This window comes from Nyctibius grandis, chromosome 1 (genome assembly GCF_013368605.1).
Source record: "Nyctibius grandis isolate bNycGra1 chromosome 1, bNycGra1.pri, whole genome shotgun sequence".
Classification (NCBI taxonomy): Eukaryota; Metazoa; Chordata; class Aves; order Nyctibiiformes; family Nyctibiidae; genus Nyctibius; species Nyctibius grandis.
Genome location: NC_090658.1, coordinates 97,891,734 through 97,917,086, shown reverse-complemented (window position 1 = coordinate 97,917,086; position 25,353 = coordinate 97,891,734). Strand labels below are relative to the sequence as shown.

The window sequence follows — 25,353 nt, the reverse complement described above, 5'->3', positions numbered from 1 at the left end:
TATGTTTCTCAGGAGCGCTGACTTGGTCAGCTAGCTAGAAGAAAAGCACATAGCCCTGATTGCTGGTATCAACGCTTTGCCTGAGCTGCCATCATTTGAACTGCGGAGCAAACTCCACACAGCCTCAGGATTATCAAATCTCACCAATCCAAGTGTCGTCAATCCATATGCAAGGCACAGTTCCTCATTCCCAGTCCTGCTTCAACTGGAAAGGTCTAACAGCACATGCATGTTTTTGAAAACCAGATACCTTTTCACAAGACACGAATATAGAGCACGCTACCAAGGAGGGGGTGAGACAGAACAAATCATACAGACCAGATGGTAGCCACACTGCTTAATGCACTGTTGGAAGGTGCCCAGCTAGTCTGGCAGTGAGCGATAGAAGAACGTATATAGGACAATGCTCTTTGTTAAGTGCCAGCAATTTATTACATTATATTCCTGAGAACAGCTGAGGTGAATTAACCACAGTAACCATTTACTACTCCTTCTGACAGCCCTGAGATAGTATCTGTGTTGCTGCTGTGGTTGATGGTACCTCTGGGCAGATGTGAACTTGTTCAAAGCTAACCAAAAGCCAACTGCCCAGGTTAGTGTAGTGCCAAACCCCACCCAACAAACCACCCAGTGGGCATATTAGCGTATGCTTGCTGCTATGCTAACCATCACTTGGGTTTTGGTCAAGTTGGAGCGTGACCAGAACAAGCTTGCATCCACTCAGAACACATAGAAACAGAGCTTGACAAAGATGATACACCAGGTGTTGCGGTAATATTGGGTTAAATGCTCCTCTCTCCAGCTACTTCAAGCAAAGAGTCTTTAATCTGATAATGTAGGTGGTAAGACAAGGTATTTGTATTCTTTTGTGTATAGCCTACCTCCATGCCTACATATGCTCCTCTCTCCAGCTACTTCAAGCAAAGAGTCTTTAATCTGATAAAGTAGGTGTAAGACAAGGTATTTGTATTCTTCTTTTGTGTATAGCCTGCCTCCATGCCTACATATCACCATTTAGCTCTAGAAAACATCCTTCAAGTCTGATTATTTTTCATTAAGAAAATCATTAGGCAATTTCATCAAAACAATGCTGCAGAGTGAGACTTGGCAGAACTTGTGGAGATCCTATTTTCTACTGCCTGTCTTGAATTTGATCTTGCACTAGGGCCAGGTGAGGTGAACAAAGCAGAACCCTGACCACAAAAATCTGGATTGCCTTGATACTCTGGCAATGAACCTAAGACAATACTGCTTTTTTTTCCGGAGAACAGTACAGCCCTGTAAGGTTGGTATCTCACACAGAGAAGGGGACATGAATTAATTTTTATTCAGAAGATGACTACTCTCTACAGATGAGCACATCTTAAACACTGTTACTGTTTCAGAAACTGCTAATGATCAGATAGTAGCCATCTTCTATGTTATCTCCTGTGGAACAAAGTACGCAAGTACTCCATGGTTATGTTTTGCATGAGCCACCTACTCTTGAACCATCACTGTCCACATCCAGTCATCTGCAACATCTATTAAACCCTGGCTCAAAGTAGAGAGGGGCTTAGACAGCTTTGGCAACCTTACCATTCTGTAGGAGCCAGCTCAATAACATGGCTTAGTGTAGGCGGGACACAGGTATGAGTGGTTTCAAACTATGATTTAAGACTTTTGCTATGTTTATTTGGGTTATCTTGTAAAGGGAACATTCCACCATATGACGGCATGCAATTATAACATGCAAATCTGTCCACAGAGGAAACCTAGTCACCAGCTGAAGTCCATAAAATTATTACACAGTTTTAACACAAAAAATTGCGTAGTTAAGTCAGAAACAGGAAAAAGAAATTTTGCTCTTTTAAAAATACACAATCTTAATCAAGAAACTGCATTAGAAGTAATGCAGAACGTTAATTCTTTTTTAAAAAGAAAACATTTCAGACTTGACACAAGAAGCTTCTTAAGATGCAGTTTTATTTGTTTGAGTACAGCTTGCTTTTATCACTTGATTTTAGATAGTTATTTTTCCAGTTAATCATTATCTCTGTCTCATGTTTAGGCTTAAAACATGCCTATCACCTTTGTATTTAAGGCCCAAAGATTGCTGTTTTATGAACTGAAATTGTGACCTTCTTTATTACTGCTCCAGATAGTAATATCCTTCCTGTTAACTATCCACATATACTTTGAAATATTGTTTTTTGATTGTAAGTCTGATGCCAATGAATGGAGTAAAATAGGACTCCTTAGAAAGCATCCCATTTCCCAACTCTGGAGAAAAGTTATTTTCTTTACTTCATTATTGTTTCCCCCGACAGTTACCTTAAGCCTGTGACAATGACATAGTCTTAGCTCTTCACTGCTTTTTGGTGGTATTTCACTGAGAGTTAGCACTTTGTTATCATGGGATGACTGCTCAAGAGACTCTGGAGAGTGATGCAATTTTCCAAGATCAGTTTTTAATGAATAAGCATTCATCTCAAATCATCCTTGCCCCAGTCTCTGAGAATGGGCATGGGAAGGAATTCCTCTAATACTGAAACCCAGGCTCCCTTTAATGTAGGATTACTGACCATTCTTTCTTACCTAGAAAAGGAGGATCTCCTGACTTCCCGAAGGTATTATTAAACACTATACATATATCCATGACCGCTGAAGAACTATGTCCAGATTTTATTTAGACTGTAAGTGTGGCAATGCCTGTGAACTAATCAAAAGAGCACAGATCTTTCAGAAAGATGAAATCAACTGTCATTGTCCTCCAGCAAAAATTGGAGATCTTCATTCTTCCTCAGTCGATGTTTCTTCATCCTCAGAATCCCTCACTTTCAGATGTAAGCGCTTCATCAACAGATTTTGTATGCCTCTCCCCAGCAGAAATCCCATAATGCAGCCAGTCATCCTTTACAGTAGCCCAGGACATCTGTTTGGTGGAGAACCTTGCTGCCCACTCTCCTGAATTGTTAACAACAATGACACCCCCCCAAGCCCCCAACTCGTGTCTTCATGTAGTCTAATGCAGTGTCAGCAGCCATCTCTGGTGACATTCCTGAAAAGAACAACAATATAACTTCATGGTATCTGTCTTGAAATCAGTTTTTAAATTCCCTTCAGGTTTCATGCCTCCCTATGGAGCCAGCCAAATCTAATTCTTCCTTCAACTAAATCAGAAAGAAATTTCCAGTGTAGCAAAGGAACTGTTTATAGTAAGGCCCTGGACAGTTGCTAATAGCTGCTATGGTATGGTGCTGCTACAAAGACAGGATTTAAATAGCTTCAGATTGTAATTCAGTTTCAGTATTTGATATAGACTAACTCATGAACTCTATGTTCAAGACACAGCATTTCTTACGCCATCATTTGAAGGGAAAAATGCCAATCTGCAAGCTTTCCATCAAAGGTTTGTCACAAGCTAGGTCTAAAGCATTTACAATTTGAAAAAAAACCTACATGAAAACAATCCAAAATTTCAGTCATCATCTATGTTCCAAGTCCATTGGCCGCAATGGAGCTCCAAGCACGTACTTCACATTGTCATAATTTATCAAAAGCAGACATCAGCATTACCCTTCCTGAAACTTCTGGAAGTATCAGGCAAGATTAGGATTCAATGTACTAGACATCAGAGAAAGGACCAGAAAAGCAACTTTACCTTTTCATTACACTTAATTCATAGTAACAGGAATATTTTCTAAATAAATCAAAGTTAATGTGTACATCACACACACAGGCCTGTAACAGCTGCAGAATATTTGTTCACTACAAGTTTGAATATATATTCAGGAATGTAGTTGGCTGGGCCTAATTGTTCCAAGATATATACCATTGGTAATGTTATGCAGCTTAAGTTGCAGAACAAAGACTGACCTTCATGCCTTCCCTGCAAATTTTGAGTTAAAACCAAACAAAACCAGCAGAGTCAGAATTATTCACAGCACTGGTGACTGACAGGATAAAGCTCCTTTCTCTGACGTTACGGGTGACACTGTGACTATTCAAGTCAGTGGCACTGACTTCAAAGGGTCAGTATTTCACTGATTTTTCATCAAGCCAACAGCTGCCACCATAAGACAGAGATTCCAACAGCTGTTAAGACTGGCAAAGCAACTCACTCCTGAAATATGAAAGTAAATTTTGCAGCATTGGTCCAAAAGAAGATATTTACTACGTGAATTAATGAATAGCTGAACAGAATTACGAAAGAGCTCTATAGTTGTTCTTAAATATGCAACTTCAGTTGACCGTTCAAGGACTCAAAAAGTTATAATAACTTGAGGGTTTGTTTTCAGCACCTCATGGAAACGAGGGAGGGGGTGGGGGGAAAGTCTATTGCTGACATTTTCCTGGCAGCTGAGTTATACTTGTGGGCAGGATGAATGAAGGTAGAGCAAGCACGGGGAGGGTGAACAAGTGCAAACCAATTAAACATGCACACATGTGGGTTCATTTTCTTTGTTCTTTTTCTCTTTAAAAAAAATAATTTGAGCCTCATTTGCCTTTCACACTGATTTATCACAAGCCAGGTAACTACTATCAATGCGTAGGTTTTGCAATGCAGTTACCTTCGAGCCCGAGAAGAAACTAGTTTACATAGTTTAGACTAAATAGAGCTTAGAAGGCCATTCACAAATTGAATGGCCAGGGACATAATATAGAGAGTAAGGAGAGATTATAACCTGTTACATTTTTGGGAAATAATCTGTAGGTTGGTATTTTATGCTGAAACTATCACATTAGCCAAGAGATTTACAGAGAAATGCACCCATTATATGCAAACAGCTCTATAAAGCATAACAAAAATACTCTCAGCTGTTACTTGTCCCTCTACTTACTGCTTCTCCAATGAAAATGTAAACTGAAAGCTTTCCAACTATTTCCAGTTCGGTTGATCTCAAAGCAAGTTACACTGTACTGCCCAAAAGCTACAGCTTTCTAAAAATAATGGTGATATCTATATTAATAGTTCTTCAACTACATGCAATACAAGTACATTGTCTGGCTATGTTTACAGGCTGTAATATAATCAAGGGTTTAGATGACCGACTAACTCATGAAGGTAAAGCTCCGAAGGGTCATCCCACAGTCAGATTATATTACAGTCACATAAGACATACTGTGTCAGCTGTTTACCACATACCCACCCAGTCAGTTTAGTACATTTTCCAAAACAAAAATGAAAATTTGAATCATAGTTAAAATGTCTTAAAAGCATTTCTGTTGCTAAAATCAGAGTTGTTAAAATAAAAACCATTACAGTTTATCAGAAAGGTGACATCCTGTGCTTTCTTTTTTCAGCTCTGATTATCTATCTCTAGCCCTCCCCTACTGCTTCCTTAAAAATATCTTGCTTTTACTTGTTTTCTATTTCTTTGTTCACAAAATTTTAGTTTAAAACTGGGAAAAAATTATTAACTAGAATTTCAGTTGAACAAAGTAGACAATAATGTCTTTCAATGTACATTGATCTAAAGCATGATTAAACATCAAGCAGCACAGATACTTCTGTCTACTGAAGGCTATTTTAGCTTTATTAATACTTTAGGACTTTGTTTTGTTTTTAAAGAGAGGTGACCCACCCACATACCCCTGGGAGCAACTCTTCTGACAACTGTTCTAGGATGATAGTACATAAACTGAAACCTGTCATTAGGCAACATTTCCTATCCTCATTATTTCAGCTTACAGGAAGTTTGGAATATACCTTGCTCCATGTGATAGAGGACCAGTCGGGCTAAGACCACTTTCATAATGCTCTCCCCATGTCCTGTGGTTGAAGTGGCACCAGAATGGTTATCAGCATAACCTCCACTTCCTTTTCAGAGGAAAAAAACAAGGCAGCAATATTCTGTAATACAATTTACAAGCTCTGCATTGTTTAAAATAGGTACCAAACATTTCTTCCTAAAGGTCTGGCACTTCCGTGCACTTCTGGCAGCAAAGTGTCAGTAACTAACTTCTTTCTCATTTCTGCCTCAGTTTGAAAAGTAAAATATATGAAAGAGATCAACAACAGTCAGCTGCCAAGTTATGAGCTAAAAGACTAGTGATCTGCTTGTGGTGCAAGAAGCAGAAGCTGGCCAACAATTCACAGGGATGGGCAAACATATTTTCCAGAATAGCAAGGGACAGTATAGGATGATAGCAATGGGATGCAGAATGCCAGGGACATAACATTACCAATTGAGAAGATACGAAGGAAGACCTCTTGAGGACATTGGTGAATTAACCAAAGTTTGAGGAGGACTTATCCACAAGAACAAAAGCAGATAAGCGCTTTGAAGTGCCTGGGCTCTAGTGAAGCATCACAAAGCACGAAAGATTGAAGAATCTTTCAAGTCCTCACCATCCTTGTTTTGCTGGTTCATTCCACACCCTGTTCTCCACCAAGCTTCTGCTTGCTCAACACCCATGTTTCTAGCACATCTCCTAAGAAAAACATTTCCCAGGAGCAGGGCAGGAGCATACCACAGCATTATAAACAAGGTACTGGGGGAGGGGAAAGAGGCATAGAAGAGCAATGAAAGTTTCTTCCCTTCTATACTTTCTTGATCAGATCAGACCCTTTCAATGGACCCCGATTTATACGTGGAAAAACACTGCCACAATCAGTCTGTCAAAGCCCCCTTTCAAAAGGCTCTAATTTTTAAAAGTACAGCTAGCATTTCTGTATGCTATCCTGCAGATGTCTAGTAAAAGTTGCAAGCAATACACTCAACGGTGCCCAGTTCCACTTGTCCTTCACAGACCTATGTCCCACACTATAGGAGCCCTGAATATGAGCGGGTATTTTGCAGTCAGAAGGCTGCAGTCAGAAACAAAGCCGAAAATCATAGTCAAAATGCAGAGGGTACCAAAATATTAGCAACTTAGGGTGCAAGAGAAAGTTAGTATTAGTTTTATAATAATCATGTACTGCAAACAGCAGCGCTATTTGAGTTTGGAACATGTTTTACTAAAAATAATTATTTTCCAAATCCCAGTGGTATGGTAGAATCCTGAAGCAATCAAATGGCAAGTCTGTCCCACAAAAGGAACAAGTCGGGGGAAAGCATTTCAAGTGTCTCTTTATACTTGGGTAAGAGATCTTTTAAAATATTTCCTTTATTCCATACAGCATCTATTAGGCTCTGAGGCAGTCTTATCAGGGCTCTCCAAGAACAGGAATTTACTTGAAGTTGCCAGTTATTTTACAATTCTGGCTCAGTGATATAACAAACAGTAATTACAATTATACCTACTCCCTTAAGGATCCAGAAAACAGCATCTTAGTATGGAAACAGGCTACATTTTTTGACTTAGCTGTCAGCATGGATATGAAAAAGCAGAGCTTTACCAGAATGAACAGAAAGGAAACACAGGAAAAAAATGTTAGCATTTGGGAAAGGACAGAAAAAAAGAAATTCCCCACTACCACCACCATTTTCCAGACAGAAAAGTGTGCATGATGATAATAATGACAGCATTACACCTCTACTCCCAGTCCTTACTTGCAGTCTCCATGTTGTATTAAGGAGCTTGAGCTTTGATACATTTGAATGTTAGACTTCCATTTCAGATGTACGAGTATTTATGTTTCATTTCACTCATGAAAATGTGTAATACTTTTTTTTTTTCTTTTTTTCTTTCTTTAAATGAGATAGCTACGAAAAATGAGAGGCAAGATCCCACACCCCATACCTACGCATGCTGTGTCACCAACACGGCCAATCAGTTTATTAGAGAGTCCTCCAGTGGATGTTGCACAAGCTACATTTCCTTCACTGTCTATAGCAACAGCACCGACTGTTCCAAGGTCTCTGCCAAGAAAAACAGTTCACAAAATTAGGTAGAATTAAAGCATACCTGCCAAAGCATGTTGAATTTATTTTCCAGGTAGCTTTAAAAAATGATTACTGCAAAAAATTACTTCTCATCATAAAGCTATTTTTTACCATGCTTCTCATTACAAAAATAACAAACAATATGCAACAATTCTCATAGCTTTATATTTAAAAAAAAAAAAATATTTTCTGCTCTATATCTCCCCCCCATGACTCGTTTCCCTTCATAGCCTGGAAACTTCGACTTGGGGAGGAAAAAACCCACAAAACAAAAGGACATTGGGCAGAAATATTTCTAGCCATGATAGTTCCGGCGTAGTTTTTTGGCTGTGACACACCTGCCACACAACTTGCCCCTTAAGAGCAACTCAAAGACACAAGAATTGTCTCCACTGTCTCAACAGGAGATTAATTGGAATTATTAATGACAATGCATGTAAACAAGTGAATACAGAAAAGGAGAGTAATGTTATGAATGCACTGAATCATTTCCTTCCTGTTCCTCCTTTTTCCTCTTCCTTATTCCCCTAAATGTTTGAATGTCACAAAAAAAAAAAAGGTTATTTATGTGCCTTTCAACTAGTATTGTTCACAACACATCATTAATACATATTTTCATCTTTGTACTCTGTAGCTAAGCAATCTTGAGGTTTAAATCACTTGGCCACTAGAATCTGTTGAAACAACACATCAGCTTAAAAACCTTCATGCACTTAAGAAAATAGAAGTTTCAACTACTGCTTTATTTCTTCAGCACAAAAAAGTCATATATAATAGGCTGCTTAAAATATACATGTGTATTCACACTCAGAGAAGAAAGGCTATTGTAACTTACTGTAACAGCTGCAGCACTGAGAAGCAAGACATGACTGAGAAGCAACAGTTTGAGCATCCAGATATTCCAATCTTGGCAATTCATGTAGGAACATAAAACAGTATCTGACTAGGAGAGATACACCAAAAAAACCCTAAATCCCTCCTCACAGGAAAAGAATTTGTAACAATTCTTTAAGGAACTGCCCAATAGGCAACCGGAACAGGAATACCTTTGGAAGTTGCCTGGGCACTGGCACGGGTCTCTCTATAACCCCCACAAAAATCTAAGCTAATTAAGCCAACGTCTTTGTGTACAGTCAATTTCTCAGAGAAACAACTTCCTGTTCCCTCCTGCTTATGTAAAATATCATACTCTCAGTCCCTACACTTCATTCACAGCAATTCAAAGTTGACTGATGAATCACAGGCCTTACAAACTGCTCTGACATTTATGTGGAGATGGACCTCATCTCAAACTGATATGATGGTGCAGATGGGCTTCCCACCCATCCATCTGTTACAAGTGATTTGCTGAAAAGAATATCAGTACTCCCTTGCACACTCATGTGGCACCCTTCAACCAATTAAAGTTACATCCTCCTGAGAAATTAAGAAAGATGCATCCAGATGTGCATTTTCCTAGGTATGTATTTACCTTAAGCAACTGTGAGAATAGTGAAATCACATATGCAGCAGCTGTTTAGGTACAAGAGCTCAATCAGGGATAAGTAACAGAGTGTGTCTGACATACCTTACCTGCAGTAGAGCAAACAGACAACTACGCTCTATTTCTTACTGTCACTTTAAACTTTTTTATTGCTTCAGTGTCACATATTTTCTTTGTTTATGTTCAGGGCAAAGGCAAAGAAGATATAAACAACCTGTGGCATAGCTAGTTGACTCAAACATTAGCAAGGCAGGCAAAACTGTTGAAGTAGAGATATCATATTACAATGATCTATTGTTAGTGATAGTAGTAAGAAACTCAACAAGTACCTGTAGTATACCAGAGGATGCTATTAGTAGTAATGATTTTGTTCAAGAATTATTCTTTTTTACTGCATATACTGTGATACAGAATGGATCACTTGGATTTGTTCATTCCCTTTTGTCTAAATCTTTCATTATCCAGTACCCATGAAATTACATGTACTTTTCTATCCCCATTCCACTAATAAAGCACCTGCTATTTTGTCTTAGCCCTGCATCAGAAGTAGGGTTTTCTGTCAATTGCTGTCAGAGTCCTTTTAACTAATACCTCCTTGAGTTACTCTTGCACTGTGATTCATAGAGGGACTAGCAGCCCATCTGCTACCTCATGGCCAGACTCAGCCCCCTTTCTGTGGGGTTCTCAGGCAACCTCCAGCAATTCTTGACAAGGGTATGGTCAGAATCTTTGGAGTGAGAGAGACAAACCACACCTTATTCTCAGCAAGAGGTGTACCAGATGCCATGTTCTACGTGCAATGGAATCATAGGCTTTTAACATAAATAAATGCAGGCTTCTAACCAGCAGAAGAGAAAGTCTTCTGGAGACACCAAACTTGGCTTGGAAAGCTGTGAACCCCCAAGGTTTCCAACATTGTTAGGACCAGAGGACTGAAGTACACACCAACCTTCAAATTCCCAGTATGATCTGGTTTTATGTTGCCTCTGACTAATACTACTTCACCGTCTGCCTGTTCGCCTCAGGCAAGTTTCTGCATAATCACTGTGGACATAACATGGAAAAAGAACATTCCACATGCAATACAGGAACAAGTGGGCTCGCATTAAAAAAACCTGTTTTCAACTTTGTGAATTTGTGCTTATGTTTTGGGCACTGGTTGTCAGAAAAAGAACAGCGAGGCTAAGACAAGAAAAAGTCTTGAGCCCTTCAGAAATACACAAGCCTTCTATTATCAGATATTCCAGAACAAGACAATACTGAAACTGGAGATGCCTAACACTGTTATAAGAAAAAAAAAAATAATTAAGCAGTTACAAAGAATAAGTGGAGACTCAGATGCCATGCCATTCCAGCCTATATATTCAGGAGATCAAGGGGCAGCAGGGGCTACGCCATCCTCAAAATTCTTTGTAATGAATTATAATACCACACAGTCCTTGGACAGACCATGGATCAAAAGAAAACGTCTCTTGGATACGAGATGAACTATGACTGGGACCTTATGGTCAAGGAACAACTTCACTTTGTTTACAAGACTGTATTTACACTTGCCTCATGAATTTGTTTTTCCTTCTAGCAATTTACTGAAAACAACATATAGCTTGTAGTTTATAGCCTCATTTCATGGACTTTAATTAACATGCCCACAGAAGAAATTTCCTCCTTTTGATCTATACATACTTCAGCTCTGTTTCTCTCATTACTACTATTTCACAGAACAGATGAACAACATGTACTAGAGCATTTATGTAATGTAATATAGTATTTTCCTATGCCACAACCACTGATGTACAAATGGAAGCTCAAAACAATTTATTATTTATGGCTACCTCACGGGCATAAAAACCATTTTTGACACCTGATTATTTTCCTTCCCTTCCCATCCACCTCACCTTCCTCTCTGCTTTGTAAGACTTACTTATTCTTGAAGTGACTTTCATTTTGCTTGTGTGCAATACTATCCACTAGCATCTCTTTTCACACCCACCACTACACTGAACTTCTTGGTCATTGTTTTCATTCCTATCTACAATAACCAACAGCCACAATCAGCACTCAGAAGGAGTTACTGGTCAAAATCTCATGTGATTTAACTAACTAATCCAGTTTAAAGCCAAATCTGATCATCTACTTAACCAAGACCAGCTTTATTAATTTTTTTTTCATGGACATGTTTTAAAACGTGGACTGGAGATTTTTTAAAATCACAGTGCCTTTGTGAAAAAGAACCAGACAAAGTGAAGCCTGCTGTTTGTTAAAGCTGCTCTATGCACTTCTGTAACTGGTGATTTTAAGAGCAGTAACAAGTTTTAACTTTGTCCTCCATTAATGCCACAAAACCTATGCTATGTCAAAGTGACCGACAATCTTCTTAAGCATCAAGTTTGTTCAAGTTTGTTCCAGTCACTTACACTTGAGCAAATTCATTGAAAGCTTGATTTTTCATGACTTTCACTGGGGACATACTGTGAAGACTGTATCAAACCATGTAACACTCAGAAATGAAGTATTCTCAAGTGTGAACACAGGCCACAAACTTTGGGTTTAAATTATCTAAATTTAAAAAGAAAAAAATATTTTACAAAACCCCTACTTCTGAAACTCTTCCGGGTTGGAATCTGGCTCGAGGTTCTTCTTCCATCTCTCCCGGGATCTCTCAGTTATGAGTTTCTCCCCTGGAGTCTCAGGAATACCCATGGCCTGAGCAAACAGGTGTGCACCACGGTCAGTCAGCAGCATGTGCTTCGTCTGCAGAAGACAGACAAGAGATTCGTTGACAATTCTTGTTTTGCCTTGTACTGAGCAGTTTTGTATAATCACTATTTTTAGAAGTATCCACACAAAGAAAATTCCGAATTTTGTTTTAAACTTTCTAGATTTCTATGCCCTTCACCATTAGTAGAAAAGAACTGCAGTTATCTATTTATACTTGTTATAATTGGACAAGAAAAACTGGTAAACTTGCATGGAACTTCTTTGCACTGTTCCCAGTCAATCACTAAATCGCTACTTAACTGTTTTGTCCAATTAACTAAGAGATCTAGAAGGATTTTACTTGGAAGGAAAGAAAGGTAAATAAATTCCTGTTCTGTCTGAAAGTATTACATCTCGTAAGAGTAAAATAACCCAAAAATGTAAATATCATACACTAAAGTGTTTCTCAACATCAGTTGAACCATTTTATTTTAAATACTTCCTTCAACTAGCTGCTACTCTTATAGACCCAGAATTTCAAATTTAAGTACAGTATATTGTCCTCACAGGTTTCACAAAAAATGTTTGCTCTCTTCTAATGACATTTGCAGAAGCTCGATTTTGATTCCTTTATTTAGCAAAGCACTTAGACCAGATTTTAAGTCAACAACCTTAGGTAATTCCATGCTTCAAAGCCTGTACAGCTTGGTTAATTCCTATTTCAGTGGAACTTGCCAGATAAAGATTTCATTAATCCTTATACTTTAGTAGGAGCTCTAAAATCTGATTTTTTGTTTTAATCTGTGTCCAAAAATAAGCATCAACTTCTTGGACCACTACACAGCTGTTAACGGCTCATCAGAAACCACAAGGCTTTGGAGGAGCAGTGGTCTGACCATACAGTATGGAGTCATTTCAGAGCACAGCAGCTAAATTAAGCAAGCTTTTATGTCCATGCAGCAGCACAGCAAAGTACCAAAAGGCAGAGGTCCAAAAAGTAGAACCATGTGATGCTGGAGGCAGCAGGTCTGCAGAGCCAAACAGGAGACTGCAGTGGCACATACTCTGCTCTCAGCCTGAAGTGAGGATAGCAGAAGTTAGGTATTTGTGTCATGCTGCATTCCGCAGGACATTTACACTCTTAAAACTTCAGACTTTAAGATGTTGCAAACCATCAACTTCTGTCGATTTCTAAAGCAATGACAAGCAATTGCTACCACAACCAACCCATAGTGCTGCATTGTTTTGAAGGATTTGAGCTGAACCTCTTGCCAAACCACAGACACTGAGCTCTGCTTCAGCCTATTACAGCCTCTGCACTAACCCCTTCAGCGCTTACACAAGTAGAAAACGTGACTACACTTCAGAAACATTTCTGAACAGTCATTCATACATGTGGTGTCCCTGACTTCAAATATTTTTGAGAATTTAAATGTCCTTTTACTGACAAATTAAGTCCTCAATTCATCAGAGTATGGCTTTAGGGAACAAGAGTAAGGGTTACAGGGAAGAAGTCCTCTATGTATGTCAAAGAGTGGGCAATAGGCTTACATGCTGGGATACGTTACCAGACAATAAAAGACCCACCTATTTCCAACAAAGCTGAAATGTTCTTCTGACTGGAAAGAAAACTTCTTTGTGCAACACTGCCCCCCTCCGCCACTGGCACTAAACCTCCAGAAGCACACGATCCAATAATTCAAATTGGTTTTGGTTGGGGTTTGGGGTTTTTTTTTGGTGTTTTTTTTTGATTTTATTTTTAGGAAATATATTGAACTTTTCTTTTGATTTTATCTGTATCAGAAGGCTGTTCCCTCCACCACTTGCTTTCTTCAGCAATTAAGACTCTATATCTTCTTTTAAATAAGTTTTTTAGAAAATTGAAGTTTTATTGTAAAAAATGGAAGTTATTTCTTAAAACCTTTTCAAAGGGTTCCCCCCCATATGCAGATTCTGATAACATACCCACCTTCCTGAGATGCACAAATGAAGGAACACTTGCATATACAGGAATAAGCTTCTATGATAGGTTTTGTGGGTTTTTTTGTTTTTGTTTTTGGTTTTTTTTGCAGTCCTCACTGAAAAGAAGGCATCTTAAGGAGAATTTGATTTGGTTTTCTTTTCAATATACCTTGTCAATCAAAAAAGCTGGCAGAACATTGCCAAAGAACCCAAAAGCACATTTTTCTGTCTCATCTTTCTTCTGCAGTTTCATGAATATGTTTGCTAACTTTCTTAAGTACCTAATTATTCTGGGACACATCTATACAAAGTAATCCAAAAGGACAGAAAAAAAAGGGGGGTCCCAGAGATCTTTCTAACAAACAATATATGTTGGCAAGTTTAGTTAATTTCATGGGGAATAGGGAAGAGAAAATCCCCAAATTTCTGCAGCTGGCCTAAAATTCAGACCATCACTGTTCTTTATTTAACAATCCTAGCAGTGCGCAAAGCACAGCAAAAATTTGCACCTTTGCCTTGAGAAGTCTACGTTCTAAGCTAAATTCTCCTTTGTCTAATGTAAAGAGTTGGATGATACACTAAGGGAAAACATATACACAGCTCACGTATACCAATGAATCAGCACTCTGATGTTCGCAAGATGCCCATCTAATGAAGTGCTGGAGCTGTGGGGGATTACGTGCCCCATTAAAAAAAAAAAGCCATTTCAATGTATCATTCTATTTTTGTTTACTACAAACAGGAATAATTCAACAGGAATTTAACTGCTTTCTCAAGGATTTGCTGCATTAGTTAATGTACTAAAAGCCTTTCATCTCTAGAGGCTGCCATGTTCAACAGCATAGTGAATCACGAATAGAAATTATTCTGGTGCCCTCCTTTCTTCTACCCCATGAATTCAGACGAGTTGGAGCCCAGTGAGAATGCGACAGCGCACAGGATAAATGTACGCAACAACAATCTAGAAAAGCTACTCTGGCCACCAGATGGAGCCCATATTGTTCCACAGGAGGAATGGAAATACAGAAAACAAGCAGGTGGGGAGGGTTTTGGTTGGTTGGTTGGTTTTGGGAGCTGCATGTTTCGAAATTCCTTAAGGCAGTGAGGCTTCTCAAAACCACTGGGAAATAAGCATCCTAACATGCTTAGGACCGCAGGAAAACAACAGTCTTATTACCCATGGGCCATAGAGCTCAAAATACTTTTAATTGTGCACAGTAAAACAAAACAAAATACACTCTGAATAGTACCGTGAAATAGCCTGGGTTGGTGTCCCAAAATTGCTGCCCAAGATGAACAGAAGAATAACAGCAGTTGGTATTCCCATTCACAATACCTGACAGAGAAGCAGCAGAAACTCACCTCAAGATACATCAAGCAATTTACATTTGAACTTTGTCATCTACACAGATTTTTTTGCACTGGGTAGAGATTAATACTCTTTACCACAAAATTTCATGGGTTTAGGACTATATCATTATACTTGGTCCTGTACAGTTGAATTTTACGATTTCCTTTCAAATTTAGCCTCAACATTTCTGAGCACTAGAAGCACCACACAGTGACAAGAAAGGCCTTATAACAGATGAGAAAGACAAAGGAGAGGGTTATTTTGGTTTTGGTTGGTTTTGGTTTATTTTTTAAAAAACACTTTGGAAGGTTATGTTCTCAAGAACCAACAGTGGTGTTCTGTCTTTATTCTTCTTGACTTAAATGGGATTTTGTCACAGAGAAAACAACAAAAAATCAGTGATTCTGGAATATGAACCGAACAATGGGCTTTAAAATAAGTTAGCTACAGGAAAAAAAAATACAACATTCCCCTCAACATGCTAGAAGACATCTCTCCCCCAGCCCACCACCTACATTCTCAAATTTTGAAAAATTTGCTCTTGTTAAGCTGTCTACCAGCTATACTTATTTATTTGTTCTAGCTAAATGACAGAATAAATCCCATGTGAAGGAACAAAAAGCTTATTCATCACAAGTTTTAACATTGTTTTCTAGTGGACACACATTTTAAAAAGTATTGAATGCTTTAGTGAAACATTCTTATTTTAAAAACAGAACCAACCTCAAATTAAGTGTAAAAATAATTCCTATATTCTTTGGAGGCTGTTGAGGACAAATTACGTTTCAATCATCTTTATAGATCACCAAAAGAGGTTTTGTTTCCTCAAAAGTCACTTCAAAAGGTTAAAGAAACATAAATCCTCTTTGTTAGTAAGTGTTGTTGCAAATATGGACCCTTTTCAACAATGGGAAAGCTGTACTAGCAGGATGAAAAATGTAAACTTTTTGATCACTGTCACAGTCTAGTAATGGCAAAACAGAGGCACATATGACACAAATGACCTACTCCCTCATGATCCATACCAGATGCACCATTTCTGAAAAACGAGAGAAGTCTGCTGTGGCAGATATTAGAGGGACTTCTTAGTGGAGTAAGGTGGGACTGATTTTACATAGAAGGTCAAGTAATAATAATTTTTCTGCCCTGATAAGTTTGATTCTCATGGACAATCTGTCAGCATCACATAGTGCAAATGTTATCTTCTACTGCTGGAATACCACAGAGCTTTGCACTGAGGCTACCATCTGATTAGGTCACAATGGAGAAGGCCACCTAGAGCAGCATAAGACTGCGGTACATGGCCAAATATTGGGCCACTTAGTTCAGTTCAATATCACTGCAAAGTCAACAGTACATTATCCAACTTTAATCTTGCAAGATCAAGAAGAAGACTCAGTGACAGCATAAAAGCTGTTCAAAAAACAAGTGAACAAAAAATCCCTAAAATCTTGAACACCAGCTGTGGAGCTACAGAAGATCAAACGTATAGGTCAAGTTCTCCTTGAGCTTCCAATTGCATGGCAGAACTTACATTTCCTTAGAATGCTATTTTTAATGAAGACCTCAAAAACACTTAAAATAAAAGTTCTTCATGGTCATGACCATAGTTTCCGACTACTACCATTAATTTCTCCCTTCTTTCCTGCTTTAAAGCACTACATAAACATCATCACTGAGGTGTATCAATATACCAGATGAAGTTCTAAGGGGAAAAAATGCTTCATATTCAAGTAGATATTCAGCATACCTTTTCCATGACAAGTCGAGCAAGTTTTATTGGGTTTGCTACACATTTAACTGCAGATACTGCTCCAGAGTCTAAATTTTTTCCATCCATTATAATGGCATCCATTTCTACTTCACCTTTTTCATTTAGAACAGATCCACAGCCTAAAGACCAAAAAGAAAAAAAATAACAGGGAGGAAGGGAAAAAGAAGAAAGTAATTAAGAGCTAATCATCAGGTGATTCAATTATTAGAGCTCATCAAGCAAACTTTCTCTTTCCCAGTTTGTTGTCTGACTTATTAAAAGTATGTCCTGAACACAAACAGAACAGCAGAAACACTGCTGAGTATAACCACAAAATCCAACCATTAACAGAAGTCTCACAGGGTACAACATCTACTTTAAAACCGAGTTTTATTTTTGTAAGATGAATAACACACTTCTGATCCCATCCAAAATTATATACTAGGTATGAAAGTTAAAACAACAAACAGAATCACAGAATGGTTGGGTTTGGAAGGGACCTCTGGAGATCATCTAGTCCAGCCCCCTGACAAAGCAGGTTCACCTACAGTATGTTGCACAGGGTCGCGTCCAGGCGGGTTTTGAATATCTCCAGAGAAGGAGACTCCACAACCTCCCTGGGCAGCCTGTTCCAGTGCTCTGTCACCCTCAAAGTAAAGAAGTTTTTTCTCATATTTAGATGGAACTTCCCACGCTTCAGTTTGTGCCCATTGCCCCTTGTCCTGTCACTGGGCACCACTGAGAAGACTCTGGCCCCATCCTCTTGACACCCACCCCTAAGGTATTTGTAAGTATTGATAAGATCCCCCCTCATTCTTCTCTTCTCCAGGCTAAACAGACCCAGCTCTCTCAGCCTCTCCTCATAAGAGAGATGCTCCAGTCCTTTGATCATCTTTGCAGCCCTCCGCTGCACTCTCCAGTAGTTCCTTGTCTTTCTTGAACTGGGGACCCCAGAACTGGACACAGTACTCCAGGTGTGTCCCCCTACACGGCCTAGGGCAGTGTACAGGGGGAGGATAACCTTCCTTGACCTGCTGGCCACACTCTTCCTAATGCACCCCAGGATACCGTTGGCCTTCCTGGCCACAAGGGCACATTGTTGGCTTATGGTGAACTTGTCCACCAGAACTCCCAGGTCTTTCTCCACAGAGCTACCTTCCAGCAGGTCAACCCCCAACCTGTACCAGTGCATGGGGTTATTCCTCCCAAGTTGCAGGACCCTACACTTGCCTTTGTTGAACTTCATTAGGTTTCTCTCTTCCCAACTCTCTAGCCTGTCCAGGTCTCACTGAACGGCAGCACAGCCTTCTGGTGTATCAGCCACTCCTCCCAGTTTTGCATCATCAGCAAACTTGCTGAGGGTACATTCAGTCCCTTCATCCAGGTCATCGATGAATAAGTTAAACAGGACCGGGCCCAGTACTGACCCCTGGGGAACACCACTATCCACAGGCCTCCAACTAGACTGAGCACTGCTGATCACAACCCTCTGAGCTCTGCCATTCAGCCTGTTCTCAGTGCACTTTACTGTCCACTCATCTAACCCACTCTCCCTGAGCTTACCAATCATGAACAGAATTCTTTATCCCACAGATCACTTCAAGTGCACATAAAGCTATTTTACTTTTACAGTTCTTCCAAAGGAGGATACAACGTAACCCAGCAAAATAGTACAGTGTTCAATCCTATCAACAGATTGACGTCACACGGCATTCCAAGAAACTGCTAAAATTGATGGAGCGGAATGAAAGTGTCCACTTACTACTGTAACAAAAGCGTGAAATAACAAGTTCTGCATTAGCAAATAAAAACAGTAGATGAAGGAATTTAAAAAAAAAAAATCAAGTAACAAAATGTTGGGTATTTTCTTCTATAATTATCAGTGCTATCACTAACCTAATTGAAAATTAATGAGATACAAAATGAGACAATGCAAATAGGTTTCTTTTTTTTTTAATTAATGGCAATAACTGTATCACAAGGGAATAAGCAGTTGTAAATCATCAAGTGCACAAGCCTTGCTAATAAGGATGGAGAAGACTAAACGTAAAAAGAAGCAAAAAAACAAACCAAAACATGACAGACTTACGCAGTAGCTCAGGCAGAAAGACTTGAACATTTTACAGAGCTAAAACAGTGGAGAGAGACAGCTGCCCCCTAAGAGCAATTCATCCCACTTGCCTTAGAGAGCTCTATAGCCACCCTTTCTCATTCCACTGCCCACCGTGAAAGTCTCTACACCATGGCAAGGCTAGATACTAAACTTAAGGTTATCTGAGGTAGGGTGAATCCTTCCTTCTATGGTTACTGACTTCCAGCACAATGTGTAGTGACTACCTGCTTCTGAGGCCATGGCATCCATTGGCAGCAGCACTGAAAAAAAAAAGTCTGGCTCACTTGTGAAGTAAAGGACAGGGAAAAAAACAGAGACAACAGAAGACAGCAAATCTAAGGGGACACAAATAACAAATGTATCTGACATTAGCCAAATCACAGCAGGGGTACTGAGAGGAGTTCTCCAATTCCCTCTATCTACAGACAGATAGATCTGTCCTCTATCCTGCAAAGGCTGAGGAGGAAAGCGTGTGAAAGGATCACGATAATGACAGTTCCTATATCTGGAGCATTCACACCAAGCTAGTTAATACTGCTAGTCAAAGAGATCACATGAAGGAAACATGATCAAGGCCACTTCCTCATCACAAGCAGAACTTGATGACTTCATTATGCTGCACAAGTCACTAAAATGGTAGTTTTAGACAACAGTAAAGCTGCTGAGCCCCTCCACCAAGCCTACATCAAGATGCATCTACACATCATTGCTAAACCCTATCATTCAAAAAAGGACACAACTTGATCATTAAGCCCATTCTTCCCAATCTTTATTGTTGTCTCCTAGCAATGTCTGTGTTTTCCTAGAAAACATTACAGTAAAACTGATTTTTCTTTTACAAAAATGAATACCACACGGTGAGTTTTAAACAGCCACTCCAATCAGGGCCCTCTTCAGATAGCTTTCAGCTCATTTTGACCAGCTACTGAGAGCAGCTGTATCTAATGAGTGTTAACAAAATTAGATGTATCTGTAAGTGACCACACTACTTGCCATTTAGATCAGCACAGTCAAACTTGAACAAGGGCCTAAGGCTCAAGCCCATTTAAGCAAATTTTGCTAAAAATTGCTCATTTAATATACTATAAACAAGGAATAAATATTGTTACAACAAACTGAAGTAAACACCTTCAGACAAAAATATAATTCAACACACATTTAATTAAGGATATATGTGACCTCAGACCATGAAAAAGTATCACAAACACATACTGCACTTTGTATGTTAAGCAAAATGTTAAGTTATAACTGTATATCAGTCACTGGATATGGTAGAGTCTAAGGTCCTATCCTCAAATGATGTGATTGTTTTTAGAGGAGTATACACTGCTCACAGGTGTCAGTTCAATGACAGCATGCTACGTGAATGCATGGCTCAGAAAAAGCAGTGTAGTGACAAGATCCCATAGAAAGGTTAAAAACAAACTGGTATGCAAAACATAGAATATTGCTAGTTATTGTGATCCTACTTAGCATAAGTGCCAAAATGCTTCAGAAAGTTGTGTACAAGTTAAATAAATGAGCCTAAACAGATCATTATAGCATAAGCTTTCATCACTGAGAGCCACACTGAGCTAAAATCTATTCCCCATCTAAATAATGTTGATTTACAGAACTATCAAAACTAGTGTATAAGAAACCAAGAAAGTATGCAATTGTTTACATGGAATGATTAAGAAAGACGTTGTGGTGGTGTGCTCCCACCCCATCTTAAGCCATAACCACCAGTGGAGGTCGTGATGACTACATCAAGCTTACACTGGACTTCAGGGGATGGATGGCAACATGGTAGCCAAGGGCTGTCTGTAACAGCAACCCAGATGTTTTGCTGGTATGCAAATACGACTATAAGTCAATTATCTTACTCTATAAATAGTGGACAGACTATTGGGCTCTCCTGAAATGACAGCAGGCTGCACGCCAGGATCTCCCCTTGAGTAGGGATGCCTCTCAAGGTGGAAAGATTCCTTGCCACAACAGATTCTCGGTAAGCGATTAGTAGCATGCTAAACCTTGAAATCTTAGCTAAGTGATATAAAGGATTGATTGTGCATATGTAATTCTTTAGACATAAACTGTTGACCAAGTCTAGATCCAGGTGCACCTAGACTTGTCTCTGAGAAGGAGTTTAGAAAGAGAGGGGGTCCTTCCTGAACCTCGTGACTCAATGGGAGGGTCTCCCTGACAGTTTTGCCTAACCCTGTCTTCTATGCAGTAAATAACCAAGCGTACCTTGCCATTGAATCTTGTTAAACCACTGCTGCATTTACTATTGAACTTCATTAACTCAATGTTTTATATCAATCAAGTATATTGTTGCTCTCTCTTATGAGTGAAATGCATTTCTCTCTCCATCCACGACAGATGTAAACAATCTTTAAGCTTAAATTTATATTTAAGTTGCTTCCACATTAACATTGGGCACTAATAACGAGCAAAACATCACTGAAGAGATGCTTTTCAAGAATTAGGTTTTTTCGTGCCCTGAAGTAGCTGGCATTTTCAAAACAGCAAATCTAAATTCTCTCGCCAGAGAGATATTTTGAGACATAACCCAGAAGCATAGAGAGCCAAAGGCCAAATAGATACTGATTTACTGACCTGAGCAAAAAAAAGTCCTAAAGGCTAGTGACTGATTAAGAGAACAGGTGAAGAAAAGTAAAAGTTAAATGAGAGACTGCCACCCTGATGTTAATTCTATAATAGTACACACCACACTTCTAAGTTCGCTTCATGATTTCAGCTTGAATCTTCTAAAACTCAAGATGTTCAACCCAAGTCAGTAACAAAACACTGCAAGTTTCACATGAAGTAAAAGCTCTCCCTTGCTCTCAATTACAAGGTGAGAGGGAACAAGAGAATCTCTGCAAACCAAGTGTGCACTAACAAATAGCTATGTTATCTAAAACACTGAACACTGACAGGTCTTTCTTTCCATGTTCATTCCTGACATACCTTGGTGGGGGTGGGGAAATATTTTCACTGAAATTCATCAAAATAATAAATTTGAGATCATACAAAGAAGAGAAAAATATTTGACTATTAACATTAATCATTAGGAAAACCAATTATGAACCCTTACTGTATAAATTCATGATTCATATACCATTACTGCATTATTTCTGTATTATTTACAAAAGCAGCAATTGCAAGCATTAAAAACACCTAAACCAGTATTCCTCTGGCAATAATAAAGGTCAAGTATTAAGGCTTAAACATTGCTCCACGCTGTATTCAAGTCCCTTAAACATGAACATTAAGTAAACGTATCCTCCATTAAGGAGTCCATGCGTTAAAACTGAATACACAGCACGCTAAGGGGAGATTTACAGAAAAGTAATACTGCACCACAAGAATGAAATGGCAGGTATAAAACACTGAAAAATGAAAAAAGAGTAACTCACCTACCTAAGTGTACTCAGGAGAAACTACAGTACATACCATGGTCTTTTATTATACAGAGAAATAAACTATTTTGTGACACCAGTATTTATTCCACTGCAATGTGCATTATTCAAAGAAAATGCAAGCCAGCATTTCCAGAAGCATCGGAGCAAAACACTTGAAATACATAATGATTCTAAACCCACTTAATTCTTGAAAAATTACCTGCATTAAAATGGGGATCATCTTCCATTGATCCTACTGCCTCCTCAACTGCATCTAAGGCGCTGCCTCCCCGTTTCAGGATACTATAACCTTGCAGTGCAGCTCTGACAACACCAGCACGACTTCCCTTTTCTCGTTCTTTAAAGATACGGCCAGCTCCACCATGCACAACAATGACAGGCTTCATCCTGCCAAATTCCTCCCAAGGCTTGCAGCTGTGCACACAGGTTACTCGTAATTATCCTGTTTTGGAAAGAAGAGTCTTTAGCATGTGCTCCCTTCTACATGGACAGAGCCCTGTGGGTTAGTTAACAGATACAGTCAGTTTGCAATCATTTTACCCTTCAGGAAGCTGAGTAATCACACGAAGGAGCTCCTAACTCAAGCTTGGACTGGAGGAAGCCCCAGGCAACTTGGTGTAACTTTGAGGTCAGCCCTACTTAGAGCAGGGGGCTGGGCCAGGTGGCCTCTGAAGGCCCCTTCCAGCCCAAATTACTCTGTAATCTCATGATTCAGCATGAACCCTGTCTGGTGATATTACAAGTTACACAGAAACAAGCGTCTGAGTAACCCTTGATCCTGCTAACTGCTCTTCATGTTAAATGGGTAGCTCTGTTTTTCGAGTACAGTAATATAACTGGAGATAAAGAAGAGCAACTGACCCGACCTCAGTTAGCTGCTTAACCAGCTCTACTGCCTGGATTTCAAACCTCTGACCTCTTGCAAAACTTTGTACTTCATGCAGGAAAACAAGGCGTTCAAAACTGGCAGTCAACAGTTTGCTCTTACTGCTTACTGCCTCCTGTGAGCAAAAAAGTGTATTGCTATGTATCTTTGCTGACAGTGATTACGTTTTTGCTTCCAGAAAAAGGCAAAGGAGAAGCAGACTTATCTCCTGCCTGAATCTAGGGCACCTCACAGAGGAAACTCAACGTGAAAACAGTTTCTCAGGGCCACCTATTTTTGGAGGCTGTGAAGCACAAAATCGAACAGCCCTTCCCTCATCCTATACGCACACCCTTTAGCCAGAGCCTCCCAGTAGCCCTGCGCTACCGGCAGCCCGGCGGCTCGCACTCCCGCAGCCCCGGGAGCGGCACTGACTCTCGGGACCCGCTTGCCGGGACGGCAGCAGGAACGCGCCGAAGGAAGCCCCAGCCCGCGCTGCTGGGGCCTTACAGCCCGAGGTGGGGCAGAAACGTCTCGTTATCACCGAGGTTCCCTTAGCGAGGCCTTTCCAGCTTGTATTTCAATGGGCAGCTACGCTCTTCCCCTCCGCGAGAGTCAGGGGAAGAGGAACTCAACACTGGCACCCCTCAGCCGCGGACCAAGCCCTGCCGTGCACCGCGGCGGCGCCTCCGCTCGGGGCGGGCCTGGCCCGCCCCCCGCGCCCCGCCGGCCTGCCCGCCCGCCTGCTCCCGGCGCCCCCGCGCAGCGTCACCCGCCCGCACGGAGAGCGAGAGCGTGGCCTCGGAGCCCACCTGCAGCACCCCGTCCCCGCGGCAGCCGAGCGCAGCGGGTGGCGGCACGGTGCGGGCCCGGCCGGCCCAGCCTCAGGGGACGCGCACCGCGGCGGCGGGCGGGCAGCCCGTTCCCCGGTGGCGCCGCTGCAGGCAGCCGCCCTCAGCAGACATGGCACCCTCCACCCGCGCTGAGGGATGCCCGCAGTTAAGATGGCGGCCTGCCGCCATGTTTCTGGGCTTTCAGCCCCGGCCGCGGCAGGGGCGCCGCTGGTTCAGGGCCGGCGGGAGCGGCCGGGCTGGCTGGCGGGTCGTGTGGGAGCATCGTGTCCTTCTCGGCTTCGTTTACCCCTCAGCCGCAGCCAGGCGGGGAACGAGGTCCCCGGCAGCACGCTCCCGCGGCGGGGCCGGGGTAGTGCGGCTGCTGCGGCGCTGGGGAAGGCTATAGCTGTGGTGTGGTGTCACCCACCGCTGCTTGCTTTCCCCTCGAGTTAAATGAGAAAAATGGCACCTCTGCCCCAATCGAAACCCATGGGCACATCCTGCTGCCCACTGTTCCCCTCTCCTCTGAACAGGCCGGGTTGTTCCCGTTCCCAGCCGTCGGGCTGCGGGGTGTAAGTGAGAAGGAAAGAATATTAGGATGAAATTCTTTACTGTGAGGGTGGTGAGACACTGGCACAGGTTGCCCAGAGAAGTTGTGGATGCCCCCTCCCTGGCAGTGTTCAAGGCCAGGTTGGATGGGGCTTTGAGCAACCCGGTCTAGAGGAAGATGTCCCTGTCCGTGGCAGGGGGGTTGGAACTATATGATCTTTAAGGTCCTTTCTAACCCGAACCATTCTATGAAAAGGGCTGCGGGCCCCAGGGCAGCTGGTGCCTGTGGGAGACCTCACAGCGTCCCAGTCTGCGGTCAGGTTGCACAGGCCAGGTGAAGATCACCTGTAAGTGGCCACGCTGATCCCAAATAGATTGCAAAGGCAAGAAAAAAGGCTTGCTATGTATTATTAGTGTTTTTTTAATAGTAGGCTGTAGATGGAACAAACAGTTGTTTGCTATAAAAAGAAGTACTAAAAAAGTTTTTCCTGAAAAGGAAAAAATATTTGCAGAATAGAGTTCATGA

General features: G+C 40.8%; 1 protein-coding gene across 1 annotated transcript; it reads right to left on the bottom strand.

Moving 5' to 3' along the window:
* Positions 1-1,948: 1,948 nt before the first annotated feature.
* ASRGL1 (asparaginase and isoaspartyl peptidase 1) lies at positions 1,949-24,359 on the bottom strand. The gene is given in 8 exon segments (XM_068407258.1): positions 1,949-2,974; positions 2,976-3,040; positions 5,693-5,803; positions 7,669-7,787; positions 11,891-12,045; positions 17,055-17,197; positions 22,780-23,022; positions 24,258-24,359. Coding segments are annotated over 7 exon segments (951 nt in total). The 5' UTR covers positions 22,967-23,022; positions 24,258-24,359; the 3' UTR covers positions 1,949-2,803.
* Between the last annotated feature and the right edge of the window lie 994 nt (positions 24,360-25,353).